The 21573-nt window shown below is 38.0% G+C and overlaps 2 protein-coding genes across 2 annotated transcripts in view; one reads left to right on the plus strand and one right to left on the minus strand.

Moving 5' to 3' along the window:
- LOC134821460 (centromere protein F-like) overlaps positions 1-5220 on the minus strand; it is an 81697-nt gene extending 76477 nt beyond the window's left edge. The window contains exons 1-4 of the mRNA XM_063832204.1: positions 5148-5220; positions 4861-4977; positions 4536-4640; positions 3980-4165 (exon numbers count right to left, since the gene is read on the minus strand). Coding sequence (XP_063688274.1) covers positions 3980-4165; positions 4536-4640; positions 4861-4977; positions 5148-5210 — 471 coding nt within the window. The 5' untranslated portion in view covers positions 5211-5220. The remainder of the gene's footprint in view (positions 1-3979; positions 4166-4535; positions 4641-4860; positions 4978-5147) is intronic.
- Positions 5221-17794: 12574 nt separating this feature from the next.
- The window catches only part of LOC134821310 (dynein regulatory complex subunit 4-like), a 52272-nt gene continuing 48493 nt past the window's right edge, over positions 17795-21573 (plus strand). Inside the window, exon 1 of the mRNA XM_063832037.1 lies at positions 17795-17806. The gene's annotated coding sequence lies outside the window, so the exon portion shown is untranslated. The remainder of the gene's footprint in view (positions 17807-21573) is intronic.

Raw genomic sequence — 21573 nt, forward strand, 5'->3', positions numbered from 1 at the left:
ATTAAATGCAAATGTGATAATGAACAACATGTTCAGTGATTTAAAACACAAACAGAACATGCAGAAAACATACATTTTTAAGTAATTCAAATGAATTATCATAACTGAACAGTTGATTCAAACATATAATTGCATAGTAAATATGTGCAGAGATGATGTCATGAAAATGAATCTCAGTCGATTATGCCTTACTTTTTCTACATATTGTCAAGTTACCACCCTGACTGCAGTATCTCAAAAGTAACCCACAAGTCCACAAGAAAATATGCCACAATTTGTGCTGGCTTCTGTCCCTGGATGCTTGAAGGTGTACTGGATAAGCGGTCCGTTTCAGATGATTTCAAAATGATAATCTTCTCTGAATGTTTTCGACCAGGACAGTCCAAAGCTGCAATTATGATATCTAAATACCGTCGCGACATCTTTTGTAACTTTTTATCAATACAGACGTTCTCAAGTGTAACTAATAATAATTTTACATCGTCTCTATTAGGTTCATTCTTATAAAAGTGTATAGTAATAGTTCGACAATCACAAACATTGACATTACGCGATCTTCTGTAGTACCTTCATTGATGTCTGTGCAATAAATCGTTACCTCTCATTTTGTCAAAAAGATGTCTTGCTTTTGTTTTTATTAATCGTTTTTTTCTGCGAGAGCTGACTAATCTCACTGTATCTATTATCGAATATCGATTGATCGCAGGTCGGTGACTGATATTTTTGACAGGCTTGATATGGAGTCAAAAACGTCTTTTCCGTTCAGAACAAAATCATACTATACTTTGAAAGATAAATTTTTGTCCAGTTCTTTTTGACAAGTCAAATTTAGCAGTATAGCTTCAAGGATGAAGGAACACATCAATATAAGCAATAAGCTCCTCCCTGCCTCCCAGTTTTTATAACAGATCTATCTGATCCGTCTCCAGTTTGTTGATATCTGACATGCGGTAGAGATGAATTATTGTAAGGAGCTAAAACTAGAACCAGTTCGTCATACGTCTTTCTCCCCATTTTTTGAGAATAAACCAGCACCCGTCAAATAAGCCTGACAACTTATAACCTCTGTTAATTTTGCTTCTCCAACGAACTTTTACATAAATCTTTAAGCCACTCCACTTCAAACACAACAGCTAGCTTATTCATCTCTCTGAACATGGCATCCTCAATCTCATCAACTTTTACCAACTGTCTATCCTCGAGTACATCTAAAAACAGAGTCACAGCTTCAGGTGAGAAATCTTCCATGTCAATCTCATCGAACTTCATTTCATCTATGAGATATCTAAACATGCCACTGTTAGTCTTTCTTTTGGGACAATTAAAGGATCCCCATTTGTAATCTTGATGACGATAGTTTTGTCTTCCAAGCTGAGTTCTGGGATGTTGCCAACTTAAATGTTTAACATAAGTTAAAACAAACTGATATACGTTACAAAACTGACAAAACTATAATTATTGAAAACAGCTTAAAAGAATCTAAAAATGAAGGCATCGGAACAACTTCTTCACTACTCACACACACACACGAGTAACAGTGCAGCATAGATAATACTGAACTTCAGAATGAGATTGAGGAGAATGGCCAACTATCGAAGTAGATTAAATTCAAAATGCAGGAAGAAATCACGTTATAAAGGTTAATTATGAATTCAGTTAATGAATCTGATTTCTATCCTAAGAATAAGATATCATAATCGATAAAGTGATCGAAAAATGTATAACAGCTATCTTTTTGTTGAACAACTTATGTAATTTCGATTATGTTATATTCACATTTTATAACAGATTCTATAATCACATCTTATTCCCTGCCGTTTTCTGACAAATGTGCTTAAAGACCATTTTTGAAATTCTGAATTCTTTAACCCTAATTTATTTTTTGGGGCAAGAACTATCCCTGAAAATCATCAGATAATATTAAAACCAATCGCCAGCCCCCTTTTGGAACCACCTAAAATGCCAAAATTTGTCAAAAAAATGCTTAAAAACCTCGGATTTTAAACATTTAAGTGGTCTTTAAGGACTTTTGTCAGAAAACGGCAGTTCTGGTTTAATGCATCAATATGTCAATACAGGAATGAGGTAACCTTCTTACTACCTCGTCAAGTTATTCAGTTATACACATAGATATAATATGTGAAGGCGAACCGGTCACAAGGGCGAAAGTCACGAGGACGTAGGTCACGAGGGCGGAAGTCACAAGGGCGAAGTACCCAACCTTTTAGGAAACTTCCGCCGTTGGGTCCTTCGTCCTCGTGACATCCGCCCTCGTGTCCTATACCATGTGAATTTGTTTGCAATAAAGTCACAATTACTAGGTTTACATGAGAGATCTTTTTACGAGGTATGTATTGTCTTATTGTCCCATTTTTCCATCTTGGAATTTTGCCAAGCCTCATGGAGTTGCTAATTCTACTTTTTAAGGCACACTAACCTTATCAGCTGATAATCATTGATTATTAATGTAAATATTGTTAATTATGAATTGTCCCTGTTATTCGTTTGTTTGCTTTAGCAAACTCTCTGATCACGTAATTGTTCACATAATAAATAAAATTTCACTTTATAGTTGGAACTTTCACTAAGATGACATATAATTTGCTAGAGCTGAATCAGCTTATACTCTAGTTCACAACACTAACAACGCTTCAGAAATTGTTATTTTAGTGGACATGGTTATGCCGTTAGGATTCTAGTCTATAACCAAAGAGCATACTGTATACAATATTACCTCCGTATATAATATTACCTCCGCACTCCGCAGCCTTAAGGCTGTGTCACAACTCGATGTCTAATATGTATGAACATTGAACAATTGGTTTACGCCACCTTGTTTATACCATATTGACGCCATTTTTCCTGACTTAACATTGAGTGAAAGTACAATCGTCTATTTGAAACAGGGACAAAAGAAAATCACGATTATTTAGTCCAAAAATCGCGGCGGAAATCTCGAAAATCGCGGCGACAGATAATGTATTTGCAGAGCAAAGTTAAATTTCATATATTCGTTAACTAGCTTGTTAGTCTAGTTAGATTAGCTATAAATACTGAGCAGAGCTTGCTTTTAGATCAGCCCTTCCAGACGATCTCGAAAGTTCCTCCCAGCTCGCCAGAACGGAACTCGATGTTCCACTTCGAATATGTACTCATATACATAATATTATTAGTTAACTTTTGTCAATACTTTACCATACTACACGTAATCAAACAAATAAACCCTGTTTACAATGAGATAACATCACGTGTTTTGATAACAAAGCTAGAGACTAAGGGGTATGGAGCACACTGCTTTTCATGTGTTTTTTTACCATGAGTTCCTTTTCACAAATTGTACTACTAGTCTTAACTATAATTCTAAAGATTATCTTTTGGGGGACCAAGGGCTTATCTTCCGAGTATAAAGCAGACACTCCTGAATTTTAAAGTAAAATAGGCCCCTAACGAAAGTTTACCGTACACAACGAATCCAAGGCCCTGGACGTAGCTAATATTTTTGAAAGATTAGACAGATTACTTTAACCACGAGTATATAACGAAACTGCGAACGAATTAATTAAAAACCTTCCCTATAACGAACCTAAGCCACAAGATAAGTTTTTTAATTCGTTTTAACTTCATTCGATAAACAAAAACGTTGAATGTATTAAGTGGACCAAAGAGAACTTTGCTCTATGCAATTTATAAACTAAAAATTACAGCAGATCTGAGAATTCTAGTCGACCTCCAATGTAATCATAATAAACTATATTATAAATAGAATTAAATGAGTAGTTTCACCTGTATATCATGGGAAATCACGTAATTTACTTTTAAGGCACATCCCAACCCATCATGGGTTTACTACTACTTCAACTATCATTACTGGTTAGGGATTCGGACTACAAATAACAATATGTCATGATACAGAATTCGTGATAATCAAACTAATTACAATTAACAATCAACACAAATCACTTTTTACATATCCACATACCTGTGATAAAGACTGCTGCTTTGACTTTTTCTCCATGTTCAGCCTCATCTCCGACTCTTCATTGGCATCGTTAAGGTTCTGTATCTCATCCGCGGCGTGGGTCACTTTGTCGTGAAGCACCTTGCGCGCGTCGTGTATCGCGTAAACTTCCGTGTCGCTCAGGATCGGGTAATCTTCCACTCTGATCTTGATGTTATCAGTTCGTGTGTGGAGTTTTAGAAAGTTTTACCGATAACATTTTAAACATATTTCAGTTATTCGATACTCATTAACAGTAAGAACTCTATTCTGTGCAGCAGTTGTGACTGCCAAATTTCTGGTGACAATCTACGTTATAAATAGGGTGAAGATTGTAATTTTATCGATTGATGATTTGCTGCCAATAACAGGCCCTAGAATTGGATTTTTTAAAAACTGCATATCATAGACTCCCTCCAAAGTAAAAGTGTATAACTATAATAGAGGCCTTACTGTAACGGTATATAAAGCTGTACGAGAATTATTAAAAGTGTATCATGGTTCTCTGAACAAGACGATTCAATCTGATTTAGCCAACCTCACGATTTATGTGTTCGTTGACGGGTGTTACCACAAGAGAATAGAGACTTCTCACTGTAGCTTGCATTCCTTCGACATCACTCACATGCGATATGTTGACGTTCTGAAGATATAAAGGTCTTAAATTACCATAAATTGCCATCTAAAAATATTCAAAAAAAGTCAAATGTTTGATGTTTATAAACATCAAACATTTGACTTTTTTAACGTATAAATACGTATTTTATAATGTATTCATCCGCTTAATAATATGATACGATCTACTTTCCATCAGAAATTTGGCAATTGAGAAGGATTTTATTTGAAAATAATCTAAGACTAACATTTTTGTTAGATAGTTGAAATTCCAGATCATGTACAGTGGTTGAGGCCTCCCTCTCTAAAGCAGATATGGTGGTCCGTAGCCTTCTGTTTTCCTCCATCAGATCAACATTTTCGTACTGAAATAAATCAAGGTTAACAATATGGCGACATTTATAGTATCATTACATATCTGTGCAAAAGTGAAACAGATGTTACATTTAAAGTTTTGGAAAACTTCGACTTCGAGGGTAGGGCTACAATTTCAAGTTGAATTAATATATCAATGTAATTATAACTGGTTAGGTACATTAGTTGTGTATCTTTCGGGAGTACTTGTGTCCGTTGGGAGAAAACTGTACTTGGCTGCCATCACATATTCTGAATCTAGAAGCATTTCAAGTGAGATATTTCCATAGTACTTTATAGATTGATGTAAACTTTCAAGTACTTGATTAGTTTACATCACATTAGTGTGATGTAAACTAATCAAATACTTGCAACTAAAAGCTGAATTCAAAATATTTTTGATACTACTTAATATCGTTAAATCTTGCACTCTTCAGAATGAAGGTGATGAAGCAGTAAAGAATCCAAATAGTAATTAAAAACCATGTTTAAATCAATAGGTATTTTATCTAAGAACCACAATGTTACACATCTTATCTCAAAACAAATTCAATTTTAGTACAGTAAGAATAAATTGTACACTAGTAAGATACAAAACCCAAATAATTTGATACATGCTCTAACTCAATAATATAGCAGAAACCAAATAATAATATTCAACAAACATTCATGTAACTAAGGCCTAGGTACAGTATCCATGACCATCCCAAATCTCAAACTTTTGTCAAATCAGCAAGAGATAATATGCAAACAGAATCTAATTATTTGACATCGCCTTGAGATCTTCATCCTCAGGATTTGCTGGCAATTCAAACACAGTGCCTTCATTTCCCATGAAACCATTATTCTTTATACCTCGAAGAAACTCCATGTATTCACCAGGTAAATTATTCTCCATTGCTCCCTTCAGAATAATACTATGATACACTCCACTGGGTACAGGATCCATATCCAGCCCTTTTACCAAATGATACGTTAAAACAGAAAGTTTCTTCGATTCTGGAGTTATAACTTCTTTGTTTTCCAGTCGCTGGTAAACATACGGGACTCCTTCTTGTTTGTCAAGAGATGGAAGATGTTTTACATCAATTTCCATACAACTCCCCAGACATGTGATCCTTTTTGAGGTTTAATAGTTGCACTTGCTCCACCCCATCCTTAGAAAAATTCCCAAAACTGAGCTTGTAGTCATCCAACCGAGCAATAGATACTTTCTTAGCAGATGGATTGTTTATGTGAATTCGTTCGGAAAACAAATTGCTTCCATATCCAAAATAAAGAAAAGTACCTACACCAGTTATTGTAGGTCGACATATTATCCAGCTTTTTGCCTAAATAGATAATTAACCATATTAATATTTTAAAGTTTTTAAAATGAATAGGGGGACCCCAAGTTCCAACCAATGTAGCTGAGACACCTCACAGCAAGTAGACCAAAGTGGCTCTTGTTTACAGTGGAAAGTGCATCAACACTTCGTCCGTAAAATTTTACGCGGTATAAAAACTACATTAATTATCTTACTATATATAAAGCGAGACGATATATATATATCATGTTCAGATTTTGGTGATAATGGATGTAAAGGTACTTCAACCGAATTAACAATCCAACCGTGTGTATGACGTGTCCCAGTAGCCAATCATAATATATGTATTTCTATCGGTGACACATTTGGATGGCGGTTAGATGAGTACACTACTCTCACAAGCATCTCGAGTCTCTCGGTGATCCTGCCTCCACACCACACTCAGTCTGGACTCCCTTCCGGCCGACCGAACTATTTTCCTAATATCTCCTAATATAACTTTGATCGAACAAGCCTAAATTCATGATGCACTATAAACTTGATTTGAGACAGAAATTTTAGACTATTTATCTGCTTACGTGTAATTCCAAACTCTTATCAGTTACCATGTCTTTTATCTAATTTTTATCAGCAGATTTATAAATCTGCTGTTCATTTGTAGTTATTACCTTGCTAGTTATGAGTAAATTTTTGCCTTCCATCAATTGAGTGCAGCTTTCAGTTTCAAAATTTTCAGTTTATTCAGATTTTTCGTTTTCGATATTGCAAATTTTTAATAAATCATGTTCAGATTATGGTGATAATGGATGTAAAGGTACTTCAACCGAATTAACAATCCAACCGTGTGTATGACGTGTCCCCGTAGCCAATCATAAGCAACCGCTTTCTTTTATTGTGTAGAAGTCCAGCCATGAAATATATATATATCCGTACCATTTTACTGACACCACGACATCAACTTTAACACGACTTTCCGCAAAAACCGTAAAAGATATACAACTTAAACTTTTTTGACTGGTTCAGATGCTCTAACATCTAATGGTCTTCAAATCAGGATGAAAAAATAAAAAATTGACCAAGGAATAATAATTTTAGTGCCCAAAATGTGGACCCCCAAGTGGTGTCAAAAACACGAATTAAATAGGTAATAATTATTTTAGTCTCTTGAGTCTTGACACCACTTTAGACGGGTTCCAGCTAGTCTATAAATATACATAACAAATCTAGGAGACCTCAAGGCTCGTTTTCTCCAAGATGCTAAACGATCTTTGGTTCCATCCTTATGTGACAAAAAAACCTTTTATAAATCTTTATTCCACTGGAAAGTTTTTAAAATAGGATAATGTTTTTGATAAAATTGTTTTTAAATATTGTATTTGATAAATAATTAATGTTGGTGGGGAAATATGTCATATGTATTATATATTTTTTCACATAGTGCGATGATATTTTGTAGACATGTGTGATGATGTGATGTCATAAATTTGACTTTACTTTACTTTACTTTGCTAGGCTGTTTTTTCTGATTCCCTGGCCCAGTGCAATAAGTGTTGTAGGTTTACAACCTGCCAGGACGCGCGCCGAGTTGGACTCTGTCCAATATATGGAACAGATATTTTACGAGTATCACCCGTTAAAATAAGTGTGCTTCATATATGTACATATAATTGATAATAGCATGTCAATGTTATTATGTTAAATTTTTCATTCTTATATTAACGGAATTTGAAATTGTAAATTAAGTTTTTTAAGGAATTATTTTGTTTGTATCACGTCGTGACCCCCACGGTCCTTTCACTATGATTTTTTTTTTTTTTTTTTTAAAGAGAGGCTGGGCCTGGTTGGCCCACGAGAGGATAGCATATGGATGCTTTGCCTACCTCTGGGCTATGGCAGTCCTGTGGGAGGATGCCAGTGGAATCAAGATGTGTAATCACGGATGATGGTGAGTGTTGTGGGGTGTGTTATAGATAAACGGTTAAGTGGTGGTTGAGTGTGGAAGAGAGGGGCGAAACAAGACGGCGTTAAAGTAGTCGCTATGTTACACCTGTCTGGTCCAACTCCTCCGGCACCACTAAGCGTTTAGTGTGGTTTGTAAAGTTGACAATGGTGGAGATGTGTTGGTTGTCGAATATGTCATTGACAGAGAGGTAGTAGTCCCGGAAATATTGACCTCTTATTTGGGCAATAGCCGGGCACTGTCCGAGAAAGTGTGAGACAGTCTCCTCTCCGTCGCCGCATTTAGGACAAGCACTTGTGTCTGATTTGTGAATGGTGTGTAGGTGTTTGTTGAGGCCACAATGTCCCGTGATGAGGTGCACTGCAGTTTCACTATGATGTAGAGTTTCTAAGATACAGCTGGGGAGCCGCGCAATCGTCATACAACGTATGACAAAATAAAATGTATAGTAACCTTGGAGTTGACATACGTTGCATGCCACTTTTTGATACGCAACATGTTAATTGACGATGTCAATTTATCTCAGCTCGGCGCGGCACTTGCTCTAACCAGAGCCCTCTCGCTTGCAGTAGCGCGCGACCGCCGAAACAAGCGCGTCACGCAGTACGCGTACGCGTACATACACATGGCTATATGAAGCGCGGCACAGTAGCGCATCTCGCCGATACAGACAGTATAAATGATAAAGGCATCGCGCTACAACATAATTGAGTGCGCGGCGCAGCAAGTAACGCATCGCGCTACAATATTTTCATTAAGCCTGTCGTTTCTACAATACAAGGGGAGCGGCGGATCATACAACGTATGACAATGCATTAGGTAATACTAATGGTCAATGATATAAATGAAATAACAATTAAATGGTTTCAATTTTATGAAGCAAACTAGCTACAAACAACAAACGGCTCTCAGCCTGTTATTCCGCCATATTTTCATTAATTGACGATGTTGGATGTCAATATTTCATCTCAGCTCGGCGAGGCCCAGTAGCGCCGTGCATCGTGCTACAATATTTTCATTAAGCCTGGGTCTTCTCGATCCCAGCACCCAGGTATAATTTATGTATTATGAACGCAAAAGCCTGAGGTTCCCAGGGAACATAACAATAAACAAGCAAGCTCAAATCTGCAATACAAGCTAAGCCTCAAAAAAATATTCCAGACAATTAATATTATTAAAATTTCGCCTAAGGATCTCAGGGCCGGGCTTCGATGACTAGAGAAGCAGAAAAAATCGAATTACTGAATATCAACTATCCTTTTACTCATACTGCTTTCGGTTATAATTGACGATGTCAATTCATGGCAGCTCGGCGCGGCACAGTAGCGCATTTCGCCGATCTGTCGCTGTGAGAAGCCTCATTAAGTGCGCGGCGCGGCACAGTAACGCATCGCGCTACAATGCTTTCGGCCACTTTCGATAAAAATGAATAACTTCCTGGCTAACTTCCTATGTTCACATATTAGCCATGTGTCTACACGTACTGCGTGACGCGCTTGTTTCACGGTCGCGCGCTACTGCAAGCGAGAGGGCTCTGGTTAGAGCAACTTAAAATGTAAAAAGGACAGCTCATATATATTTAACTTTAACCCCTACACCCAAATTAAAATAATCTACTCCAACTCCAACTTAAATTTTTAGGTTTATACATTATAACCTATCAAAATGCGCGCCGAGTTGGACTCGTCGACGGTCTTGAATATTCGAAACAAATATTTTACGAGTATATATCGCTTGTAGCGCGATGCGTTACTGTGCCGCGCCGCGCACTCAATGAGGCTTCTCACAGCGACATTGATCGGCGAGATGCGCTACTGTACCGCGCCGAGCTGCCATGAATTGACATCGTCAATTAAATATATCGCCTTACCTGTTAGTGTTAAACTTAAATTTAATATTTTAAGTCTATTTTATGTCTTACTGGGCCGCGCTCAGCCTGTCATTCCGCCTAATCTCTGTTTATGAACATAATAGCCTGAGGTCCCCAGGTAATTTTAAGTCTAACAACCAAATCAAGGTCAAAAGAAAATTGCGGCACGTGCGGAATCGCGATTTTTCCCATTTTCCGCGACAAATTTGTTAATGTTAAGTGAGATTTGGAACAATGAGAACATTAACGGGTGATACTCGTAAAATATTTGTTCCATATATTAGGACCGTCTCTTGCCTAGTTTGGCATGTCGCGGCGCCGCGATTTTTGGCCTAAATACACCCCGGCGAACGCCGCGGGCTTCATATTGCTGCGCGTGTTAAAACAAATTTTCGGCATAAATTTGTCAGGAGATCGACTGTAATTCCGTTTACGAACCTTTTAAAGATATTTGACAGTGCCGATTCTATCCCTTAAAGGATTTTCAATAGTGCCGAGGAAAAATAAAACATCAAATTCATTCATCTGAATATTAGTAAAGGTTATAATGATTATATCAAATCAAGATTTCAAACGCGTACAATCATTAACTCTAATCAAGTATTGTCAACTGTGATTAAAGATCATAGCAAAGTATGCTATCCTATATGTAAGCTACAATGAGGAAGAAACAGCATTATACAACAGTATTACAATAATAAATATATGGATAATACCAAAATGTAACTATTACTGCTAATAAATACAGTTTAAAGATAAACTTATCAAATTTAAAATTGACACGAAACTAATACGCGGTTTATATTAGAATGCAACACAAACACTAAACACATCAAATAGAAACAAAAAAAGATATCTCGCACTGTCAGTCATTACATATTACAATTATATAAATAACACCGAAGAACTCATATATCAACAGCTCGAGTAGCGCACACTACTATTCCAATTTGAGTGTCTGACAGTGGCAGGGGAAGCGTCCAAGATTCGATGCCGCGACCGTGATCTTTTAAACATTTTGTGAAAGTCGTCTTTGTTTAAGAAGGTCCACTTCCAGTAGCCCATTTTCTCCCCACATAACATTTCTTCATCCTCAGTGCTCAGCAAGACCTGTTTTATTTTCCATTACAGTAATTCCATGTTCCAATGAAATCTAACTCTTCAATTTTAATATCAGCGGTCGGATCCTGAAATATGGAAGTGAAACTCAGTAAATTTTTACAGTCAAGTAATACTATAACTTCTATTCGTAAAATTTTACAAGATTTGTTTCCAGTTTCGGACAAATTCACAATATTACTACATAACAACTTAGTAATGTAAGCAGTAAGGGCCCTCTCCAAATTTTAATCTGTAGAAGTGCACGTGCAAATAACGCGCAGCTTCAATGCAAAAATACGTGTGTGCTCTTGGCGCGCGCTAAAACTCTGCGCTGAAAATATTGGTTTGGTACCGAGAGTTTTAAAATTCCCGCCAATTTCAAACTCCAGAAAAAGAATCCGAAATTTTGGGACAGCCTAAAACATATTCTGATTAATGCTTTTCGACTTTATTTGTCCGTAAACTGACAACTACAGCAAATCTATCTTCTCTACGATCGTAGAGAAGATAGATTTGCTGTAGTTCGTACGAACTGGGCCCGAGTTACTTGTTTTAAAATACAGCAAATCCATCTTCTCTACGAACTGGGCCCGAGTTACTTGTTTTAAAATACAGCAAATCCATCTTCTCTACGAACTGGGCCCGAGTTACTTGTTTTAAAATACAGCAAATCCATCTTCTCTACGAACTGGGCCCGAGTTACTTGTTTTAAAATACAGCAAATCCATCTTCTCTACAAACTGGGCCCGAGTTACTTGTTTTAAAATACAGCAAATCCATCTTCTCTACGAACTGGGCCCGAGTTACTTGTTTTAAAATACAGCAAATCCATCTTCTCTACGAACTGGGCCCGAGTTACTTGTTTTAAAATACAGCAAATCCATCTTCTCTACGAACTGGGCCCGAGTTACTTGTTTTAAAATACAGCAAATCCATCTTCTCTACGAACTGGGCCCGAGTTACTTGTTTTAAAATACAGCAAATCCATCTTCTCTACGAACTGGGCCCGAGTTACTTGTTTTAAAATACAGCAAATCCATCTTCTCTACGAACTGGGCCCGAGTTACTTGTTTTAAAATACAGCAAATCCATCTTCTCTACGAACTGGGCCCGAGTTACTTGTTTTAAAATACAGCAAATCCATCTTCTCTACGAACTGGGCCCGAGTTACTTGTTTTAAAATACAGCAAATCCATCTTCTCTACGAACTGGGCCCGAGTTACTTGTTTTAAAATACAGCAAATCCATCTTCTCTACGAACTGGGCCCGAGTTACTTGTTTTAAAATACAGCAAATCCATCTTCTCTACGAACTGGGCCCGAGTTACTTGTTTTAAAATACAGCAAATCCATCTTCTCTACGAACTGGGCCCGAGTTACTTGTTTTAAAATACAGCAAATCCATCTTCTCTACGAACTGGGCCCGAGTTACTTGTTTTAAAATACAGCAAATCCATCTTCTCTACGAACTGGGCCCGAGTTACTTGTTTTAAAATACAGCAAATCCATCTTCTCTACGAACTGGGCCCGAGTTACTTGTTTTAAAATACAGCAAATCCATCTTCTCTACGAACTGGGCCCGAGTTACTTGTTTTAAAATACAGCAAATCCATCTTCTCTACGAACTTGGCCCGAGTTACTTGTTTTAAAATACAGCAAATCCATCTTCTCTACGAATTGGGCCCGAGTTACTTGTTTTAAAATACAGCAAATCCATCATCTCTACGAACTGGGCCCGAGTGACTTGTTTTAAAATACAGCAAATCCATCTTCTCTACGAACTGGGCCCGAGTTACTTGTTTTAAAATACAGCAAATCCATCTTCTCTACGAACTGGGCCCGAGTGACTTGTTTTAAAATACAGCAAATCCATCTTCTCTACGAACTGGGCCCGAGTTACTTGTTTTAAAATACAGCAAATCCATCTTCTCTACGAACTGGGCCCGAGTTACTTGTTTTAAAATACAGCAAATCCATCTTCTCTACGAACTGGGCCCGAGTTACTTGTTTTAAAATACAGCAAATCCATCTTCTCTACGAACTGGGCCCGAGTTACTTGTTTTAAAATACAGCAAATCCATCTTCTCTACGAACTGGGCCCGAGTTACTTGTTTTAAAATACAGCAAATCCATCTTCTCTACGAACTGGGCCCGAGTTACTTGTTTTAAAATACAGCAAATCCATCTTCTCTACGAACTGGGCCCGAGTTACTTGTTTTAAAATACAGCAAATCCATCTTCTCTACGAACTGGGCCCGAGTTACTTGTTTTAAAATACAGCAAATCCATCTTCTCTACGAACTGGGCCCGAGTTACTTGTTTTAAAATACAGCAAATCCATCTTCTCTACGAATTGGGCCCGAGTTACTTGTTTTAAAATACAGCAAATCCATCATCTCTACGAACTGGGCCCGAGTGACTTGTTTTAAAATACAGCAAATCCATCTTCTCTACGAACTGGGCCCGAGTTACTTGTTTTAAAATACAGCAAATCCATCTTCTCTACGAACTGGGCCCGAGTGACTTGTTTTAAAATACAGCAAATCCATCTTCTCTACGAACTGGGCCCGAGTTACTTGTTTTAAAATACAGCAAATCCATCTTCTCTACGAACTGGGCCCGAGTGACTTGTTTTAAAATACAGCAAATCCATCTTCTCTACGAACTGGGCCCGAGTTACTTGTTTTAAAATACAGCAAATCCATCTTCTCTACGAACTGGGCCCGAGTTACTTGTTTTAAAATACAGCAAATCCATCTTCTCTACGAACTGGGCCCGAGTTACTTGTTTTAAAATACAGCAAATCCATCTTCTCTACGAACTGGGCCCGAGTTACTTGTTTTAAAATACAGCAAATCCATCTTCTCTACGAATTGGGCCCGAGTTACTTGTTTTAAAATACAGCAAATCCATCATCTCTACGAACTGGGCCCGAGTGACTTGTTTTAAAATACAGCAAATCCATCTTCTCTACGAACTGGGCCCGAGTTACTTGTTTTAAAATACAGCAAATCCATCTTCTCTACGAACTGGGCCCGAGTGACTTGTTTTAAAATACAGCAAATCCATCTTCTCTACGAACTGGGCCCGAGTTACTTGTTTTAAAATACAGCAAATCCATCTTCTCTACGAACTGGGCCCGAGTTACTTGTTTTAAAATACAGCAAATCCATCTTCTCTACGAACTGGGCCCGAGTTACTTGTTTTAAAATACAGCAAATCCATCTTCTCTACGAACTGGGCCCGAGTTACTTGTTTTAAAATACAGCAAATCCATCTTCTCTACGAACTGGGCCCGAGTTACTTGTTTTAAAATACAGCAAATCCATCTTCTCTACGAACTGGGCCCGAGTTACTTGTTTTAAAATACAGCAAATCCATCTTCTCTACGAATTGGGCCCGAGTTACTTGTTTTAAAATACAGCAAATCCATCATCTCTACGAACTGGGCCCGAGTGACTTGTTTTAAAATACAGCAAATCCATCTTCTCTACGAACTGGGCCCGAGTTACTTGTTTTAAAATACAGCAAATCCATCTTCTCTACGAACTGGGCCCGAGTGACTTGTTTTAAAATACAGCAAATCCATCTTCTCTACGAACTGGGCCCGAGTTACTTGTTTCAAAATACAGCAAATCCATCTTCTCTACGAACTGGGCCCGAGTTACTTGTTTTAAAATACAGCAAATCCATCTTCTCTACGAACTGGGCCCGAGTTACTTGTTTTAAAATACAGCAAATCCATCTTCTCTACGAACTGGGCCCGAGTTACTTGTTTTAAAATACAGCAAATCCATCTTCTCTACGAACTGGGCCCGAGTTACTTGTTTTAAAATACAGCAAATCCATCTTCTCTACGAACTGGGCCCGAGTTACTTGTTTTAAAATACGACAAAGTTAACTGCTGAATGTTCCCGGTCAAAAATTAATTATAGTTTATATTAAAATATTGTCTATTGTCTATGTTTTACTATAATGCTGGGAGCCTTGTTGTAAATAATAGGGTACATACCATTCCTTGAAAGTCGTTATTTCGGAGTGAGCAATCATTTTGTTGACTAGCGAATCTAAATTGAAATAGTCGAATATCACTCAATTTCAGTTGCAGGTCGACATCCTTAAAATTAGAGAGCAAATAATTTTATTTTGTACTCTACTTCAGTCAATATAAATAGAAATTACAGCAATTTGAAGTAACAGCATATCAAGCTATATCATACATAATTATGAAAGCCTCGCAGAGATCTCGATTAAATCTGTAAACGTACATTTAACGGTAAGATATATAGATAACGCGCAATATAAGCGCACGCACAAAACCAATATGGCTGCCACACAAAGCTACAAACTGGAACAAGAAATGAAAAGTGTGAATTCAACCAGCTTGGATACTATTATCCAACGCGACATTGGTTTGGGCACATTATCGACACGTTTTAAATGCGCGGAACATTTTTGTGCGCGGCACTAGCATTTTAAATTTTCAAAATTCAAATCATAGCCAGAGTTATGGTTATTTTTCAAGACAAATTTTGAGGCAAATTTTACGTGTAAATTATTCATTTTTCATTCATGATCACTCATAATTTGAACAATTTACCTTGGATTGAATTGAACTCTTCAGTATTCGATGATTAAAACAATTGTTTTAAGAACAGAGTAGTTTTAAAGCTAAACATTCGCAATTTGTCTTAACAGGAGTCTTGGGAGAATTATAAAAATGAAATTTAAACGTTTTAGCGGCGCATGAAGCCCGCGGCGTTCGCTGGGGTGAAATAATCGCAATTTTTTGTCATTGTATAGGTACTGGAAGCTGTGTATCCGGAGAAAACATTGATGGAATGAAAATTTTGGAAATGTCCTATCGGTAGGACATTTTCAAATTTCGGCTTTCTGCGACCCAATTTTTACTGTTTTGACTGACATTTTCTTGAATGACCATCTAGCAAGGTTACTGAGGATGGCACAAGACTTGTAGCGCGATGCACTACTGGGTCGCGCCGCGCATCAAATAATTCTTCTCGCAACCACTTCGGTAGATCGGCGAAATGCACCACTGTGCCTCACCGAGCTACGAAGGATTGACATCGTGAATCAAGACCGTCGACGAGTCCAACTCGGCGCGCGTCCTGTTAGGTTGTAAACCTACAATGAGAATATTGATCAATTGTTTGCTCTAACCAGAGCCCTCTCGCTTGCAGTAGCGCGCGACCGCCGGAGGCGGTGAAACAAGCGCGTCACGCAGTACGCGTAGGCACATGGCTATGTGAAATCAATTGTTAAGACAATTAATTTATATTATAACTTTATAACATACCTTTGCGAACACAATATAAACAAAAACTCATGAGGGTATAGGAAATATTTCTACGAACATGAACATGATGAACGTGATGAACGTGATAGTGAAAAACCTATACAAAAGATACCATAATGCTGGCAACATGCCGCAACCTTTAAGTAGCCACCTCTAAGTCGTACACACAAACCAACTAGCAAGTCATTACCCTACAAACCAGTCTACCCCTAATTCATAATTCTATTCGTGCAAATACATTATCTTTTGCTGCGAGTTTCGAGATTTTCGCCACGATTTCGCCTAGTTTGGCTTCAGGCTTGTTAATGTTATGTCGCGGCACCACGGTTTTTGGCCTAAATAATCGCGATTTTCTTTTGTCCTTGAACCAGATCCACCTAAAACAATAGGCTGCTTATAGTTACTTCTTTCCCACTCTTCTGATCCCTCGTCAGCTTCTTCAGCTCCATTCCTCTAAATTTCCATCAGCAATTATAACCTTTCTTGCTCCAACATCAACAGCAAAACTGATGCAGGACCATCCTTTTCATTTTCATTTTGTCTGAATCTTCGCCTGAAGACTGTCGAGACTCATGAGATTCTGCGATCCTTTTTTCAGAGGGCACTTTTAACTGCCACCGCAACACTTTCTTAGCATGCAGACATTGAGAAAATAACCAGGTCTGGTCTAAGTCGTGTTACCATTATTTCGTTAGGAAACTTAAGCTGTCTTTCAAGATCAAATAAAACCCCCCAATGTCGAACTTAACTCTACTCAGAATACCAAACCCACGACTCTCCTTCTCACTACCTCATCGGGTTGTTCAGTTATACACGTAACGTAAGCTTCTTCGTTAACAAAAGCTTTTCTGATTCAAAGGGAAATTTGCGCTCCTATAAGATTCGCAGACACATTTTGAGGAGGAACCTATTGTCGTATTTTCGAAATGTGTGTTGCTGGAAGATGTAACGTCTCAAACCTCATGGAGTTGCTAATTCTACCTTTTACAATACAATGCTTATCGACGTTGATGCAGACATTAATGAGTTCAGTGGGTATAGGACACAACTCACAAGGGATCTCCACTTTTCTGTCCTCCGCCCTCCAGTTCTCCACATTGGTCATATTTATCAATGTAAATGTTGTTGATATTAAATAATTATTTGTCCTTTCTATCCGCTTGTTTGCTTCGATCACTTTATTATTCACATTTTAAATCAGACGCCACTGATCGAGAGACGTGAATCACCGCACTTTATGGTTTGAGCTTACACTAAGGTCTAACTCCAAGATGACAAATAATTTGCTGGAGCTCAATGAGCTTATCAGCTTATGCCTTAGTTCACAATACCTACAACCTAACAACGCTTAATAATTTTGTTTTTCTAGCGGAAATTCCGGTCTCTCTGTTAACATTATCCTGATAATGTTTCGAAAAGGAATTTACAAACCTATATTCTTGTCGAGGGCCCCTCGCTTGGAAGTGAGTCCCGGTCATGCTTTACAGGCTTATCTCGTCACTCCCTGGCCCTGCAGATAGTTTAAACGCATCTATAAGTATAACCGTCTAATATATTTCTATAAAAATCATATTTTGGCCAATTACTCCAAAATAGGTCATATCATATATCAATATGATATGCTGCTTCAAGGTCATAAATTGTATATAAATGTGGCCATCACCTTTGAGTAAATTGAAATTTATAGCGGAAGGTAGTTATAGTAGGCGAGGGAATGGTAACAAGATCGACATTTGGAAGTACCAGCTCCTCATGAAGAACGGAGGTGAATTATAGGTTGAGTGGTTTTTCAGCCGCACACCTCTTGGAGATACGACAGCTCGAAAACTGGAGCAGCATAAAATTGGTACAAAAACTTGTAGTTGTACAATGAACGCCTCGAAGCAGGTGGTGTGATTTTCATTAAACTTTAACTTTAAGCTCCGGATATTCAACTTTTAGATTTCAATATTAAAGCCTGCTCGGTGAATAGCAGGTGAATAACACTAACAGACTGAAGGTGGTGTTGTTTATCACATAGAACACCGGCACAAGTCTAGTTCTCTGTCTGGCTCACCAATCGCTAAGTGCAGTTATTGTAAGTCCTTTCACGATCTTCTTGCCCGGCGATGAATCGAATGTTCAATTCAATTCAAAGGGCACGAATGTGACCTAACATGATGACCTCTCTTCAACCTCCCGCTCCAGGGTCCTCATCAGGAACTATTAATAGTCTTCACTCATGTGTTCCACACGTCCCCCATTAGTTAAATAGTTTACGTGTATTTTCTGACATCTAGTTAATTGCACTCTTGTCTACTAAGCGATTACACGTCAAATACTTCACATATTTCAGTTCTGTTTAGTCTCCACAATATTTGACAGGAGAACAGATCATCGTTATAATCGCTTGTCATTTTCTTTCATTCTCTCTCGGTAACTCAGTTTCTATCTTACTGATTTGTCACTGTTCAAATATTCAGCTTCAAAACTGTGAAATCTCAGTCAATGAGACGGCAGGAAAGCTTCTCTTCAAAAATCATCATTCTGATGATTTTCCGTTTATCAAAGCTTTCTTTAGGAATAGAACTTTCAGTTCCTCAATCGTGTCTTGTGCCATCCTCAGTAACCTTGCTAGATGAAAATGTCAGTCAACACAGTAAAAATTGGGACGCAGAAAGCCGAAATTTGAAAATGTCCTACCGATAGGACATTTCCAAAATTTTCATTCCATCAATGTTTTTTCCGGATACACAGCTTCCAGTACCTACAAGAACAAAAAAATTGCGATTATTTAGGCCAAAAATCGCGGCGCCGCGACATGCCAAACTAGGCAAAATCGCGGCGAAAATCTCGAAAATAGTAAATTTGCATAGCAAAGTTGGATGTCATATATTCGTTAACTTAAACTAGCTTGTTAGTCTAGTAGTAATTAGATTAGCTATAAATACTGAGCAGAGCTTGCTTTTAGATCAGCCCTTCCAGACGATCTCGAAAGTTCCTCCCAGCTCGCCAGAACGGAACTCGATGTTCCACTTCAAATCCACTACATAATATTATTAGTTAATTTTTGTTAATAATTTACCATACTACACGTAATCAAACAAATAAACCCTTACCTGTTTACAATGAGATAACATCACGTGATCGAATCACGTGCTTTGATGACAAAGCTAGAGACTAAGGGGTATGGAGCACACTGCTTTTCATGTGTTTTATAGACTGACCATGAGCTCCTTTTCACAAATTTTACTACTAGTCTTAACTATAATTCTAAAGATTATTTTTTGTGGGGACCGAGGGCTCATCGTCCGAGAAAAAAGCAGACACTCCTGTAATCATAACCGTTTATACACGGTTATTTTAAAACATTTTACATTTTATGCTATTGTGTACAATGGGTATTTTTTCGTAGATTCCAGAAATTTCCACAGTTCTTCAAGTGAACAAGTTGTTCTTAGGCACGTGGTTCTGGCATATTAATATTATGGTTATCGGACAGAATGAGGTTTAAATCACTTTACATCTTTAGATCTATCGAGTAGTGGCAAAATTTTTCAGCCCAGTGGCGTTTTGTGGGCGTCTTAGAGGTGGCGTCATGTTGCCAGCATTGTGGTACAGGTAACTGGTATCCTTTGTATAAGTTTTTCGCTATCACAATGTTCGTAGAACTATTTCCAATTCCTTTACCCTCATGAGCTGTTGACCGTATAGATTGAGCTTATAGTTAAGCCTAACTAACCTTGCATAACACATTACATATTATTTTATTTCCTCATCTTTGCCTTTGTTCATCTTCTCGCACAATTCCTTAAGTGGGGTAAGTCATCGTCATGCGAATGTTTGCAGGTTTCCCTACATTGATTGGGGTTTCTATAGTGGTCAAGTTTATGTATAGTGGTCAAGTTTTATATGTCTACTTCTTATAGTGGTCAACTTTATGTCTAGTGTCAACTTTTACAACGTTTTTGGCTAATATATAATATAATATAACAATGTTACGTCAGTAGACAAGTGCGTTAAGAAATGCTTGTGAAAATGGATTCCTGTAAACCGATTGTTTTCCACGGTTTATGCTACCCTGATCATTATGAGCTTAACATATTTTTTTCGGTTTACTTTACCGAAGTCCGTACCTATTAATAATACCTTCCTCTCGATATACGATTTTGACGTCAGAAAACGGAACTGGTTTGTCACTGAACTGGTTTGTCACCAGACGTGGCACACCGATCGCTAAGACCTTTAATTTAACGGTCTTCTAGCCCGGCAAATTTGGTTGAGCTTACAACTTAGTAAAGAACTGACGCCCTGTTGGCACGTTCCTCATCGAGTGAAGACTGTCATTGGGCGTTGGCTAAAACCCAAAGTTCAGTTAACAGTCTTTACTACTGACTAAAGAGTAGCAGAGACTTTAGATCTTAACTTAAAACTCGGTGAACAAATGGCTGATCATGGTGGTGGACTGGTGGTGTTGTTTATCACATAGAAGACCGGCACACTTCTAGTTATCCACTTCTAGTTCTCCTCCCACACTTCTAGTTCTCCGCCCAATTTGAAAAATCACGTGATCTTAGTGAACCAATCAGAACACTGAGCTTCAACTAGTTTGTCACGAGACGTGGCATACCAATCGCTAAGTTATTCTAAGCCCTTTTAGCGGTCTTCTTGCCCGGCGATGAATATAATGTTTTTGTCGTAATATAGGGCACAACTGTGAGCTAACATGATGACCTGTCTTCAACCACCCATTTCTCCTCCAGGGTTGTCACTAGGAACTATTAATAGTCTTCACTCATGTGTTCCACACGTCCCCATTAGTTGACCTGGATTGTCTGATAGCTACAGATAATTAGACTCTTGTCTACTCAGTGATTACACGTCTAACTTCGTGCACATTTTTCTGTTCTGTTTAATCTCCACGATATTAGAGAGTTAGATTGGAGGACAGCTCATCGTTATAATCTTTTGTCATTTTCTTCTCTTCTCTTCTCTCTATAAGTCTTTGTCAGACCTCATAGAAACCTGTGCTTCAACCGGACAATCTGTTAGCCGTGCGGGCGCCACACTGCCA

This window comes from Bolinopsis microptera, chromosome 9 (assembly GCF_026151205.1).
Source record: "Bolinopsis microptera isolate Bmic1 chromosome 9, MBARI_Bmic_1.0, whole genome shotgun sequence".
Classification (NCBI taxonomy): domain Eukaryota; kingdom Metazoa; phylum Ctenophora; class Tentaculata; order Lobata; family Bolinopsidae; genus Bolinopsis; species Bolinopsis microptera.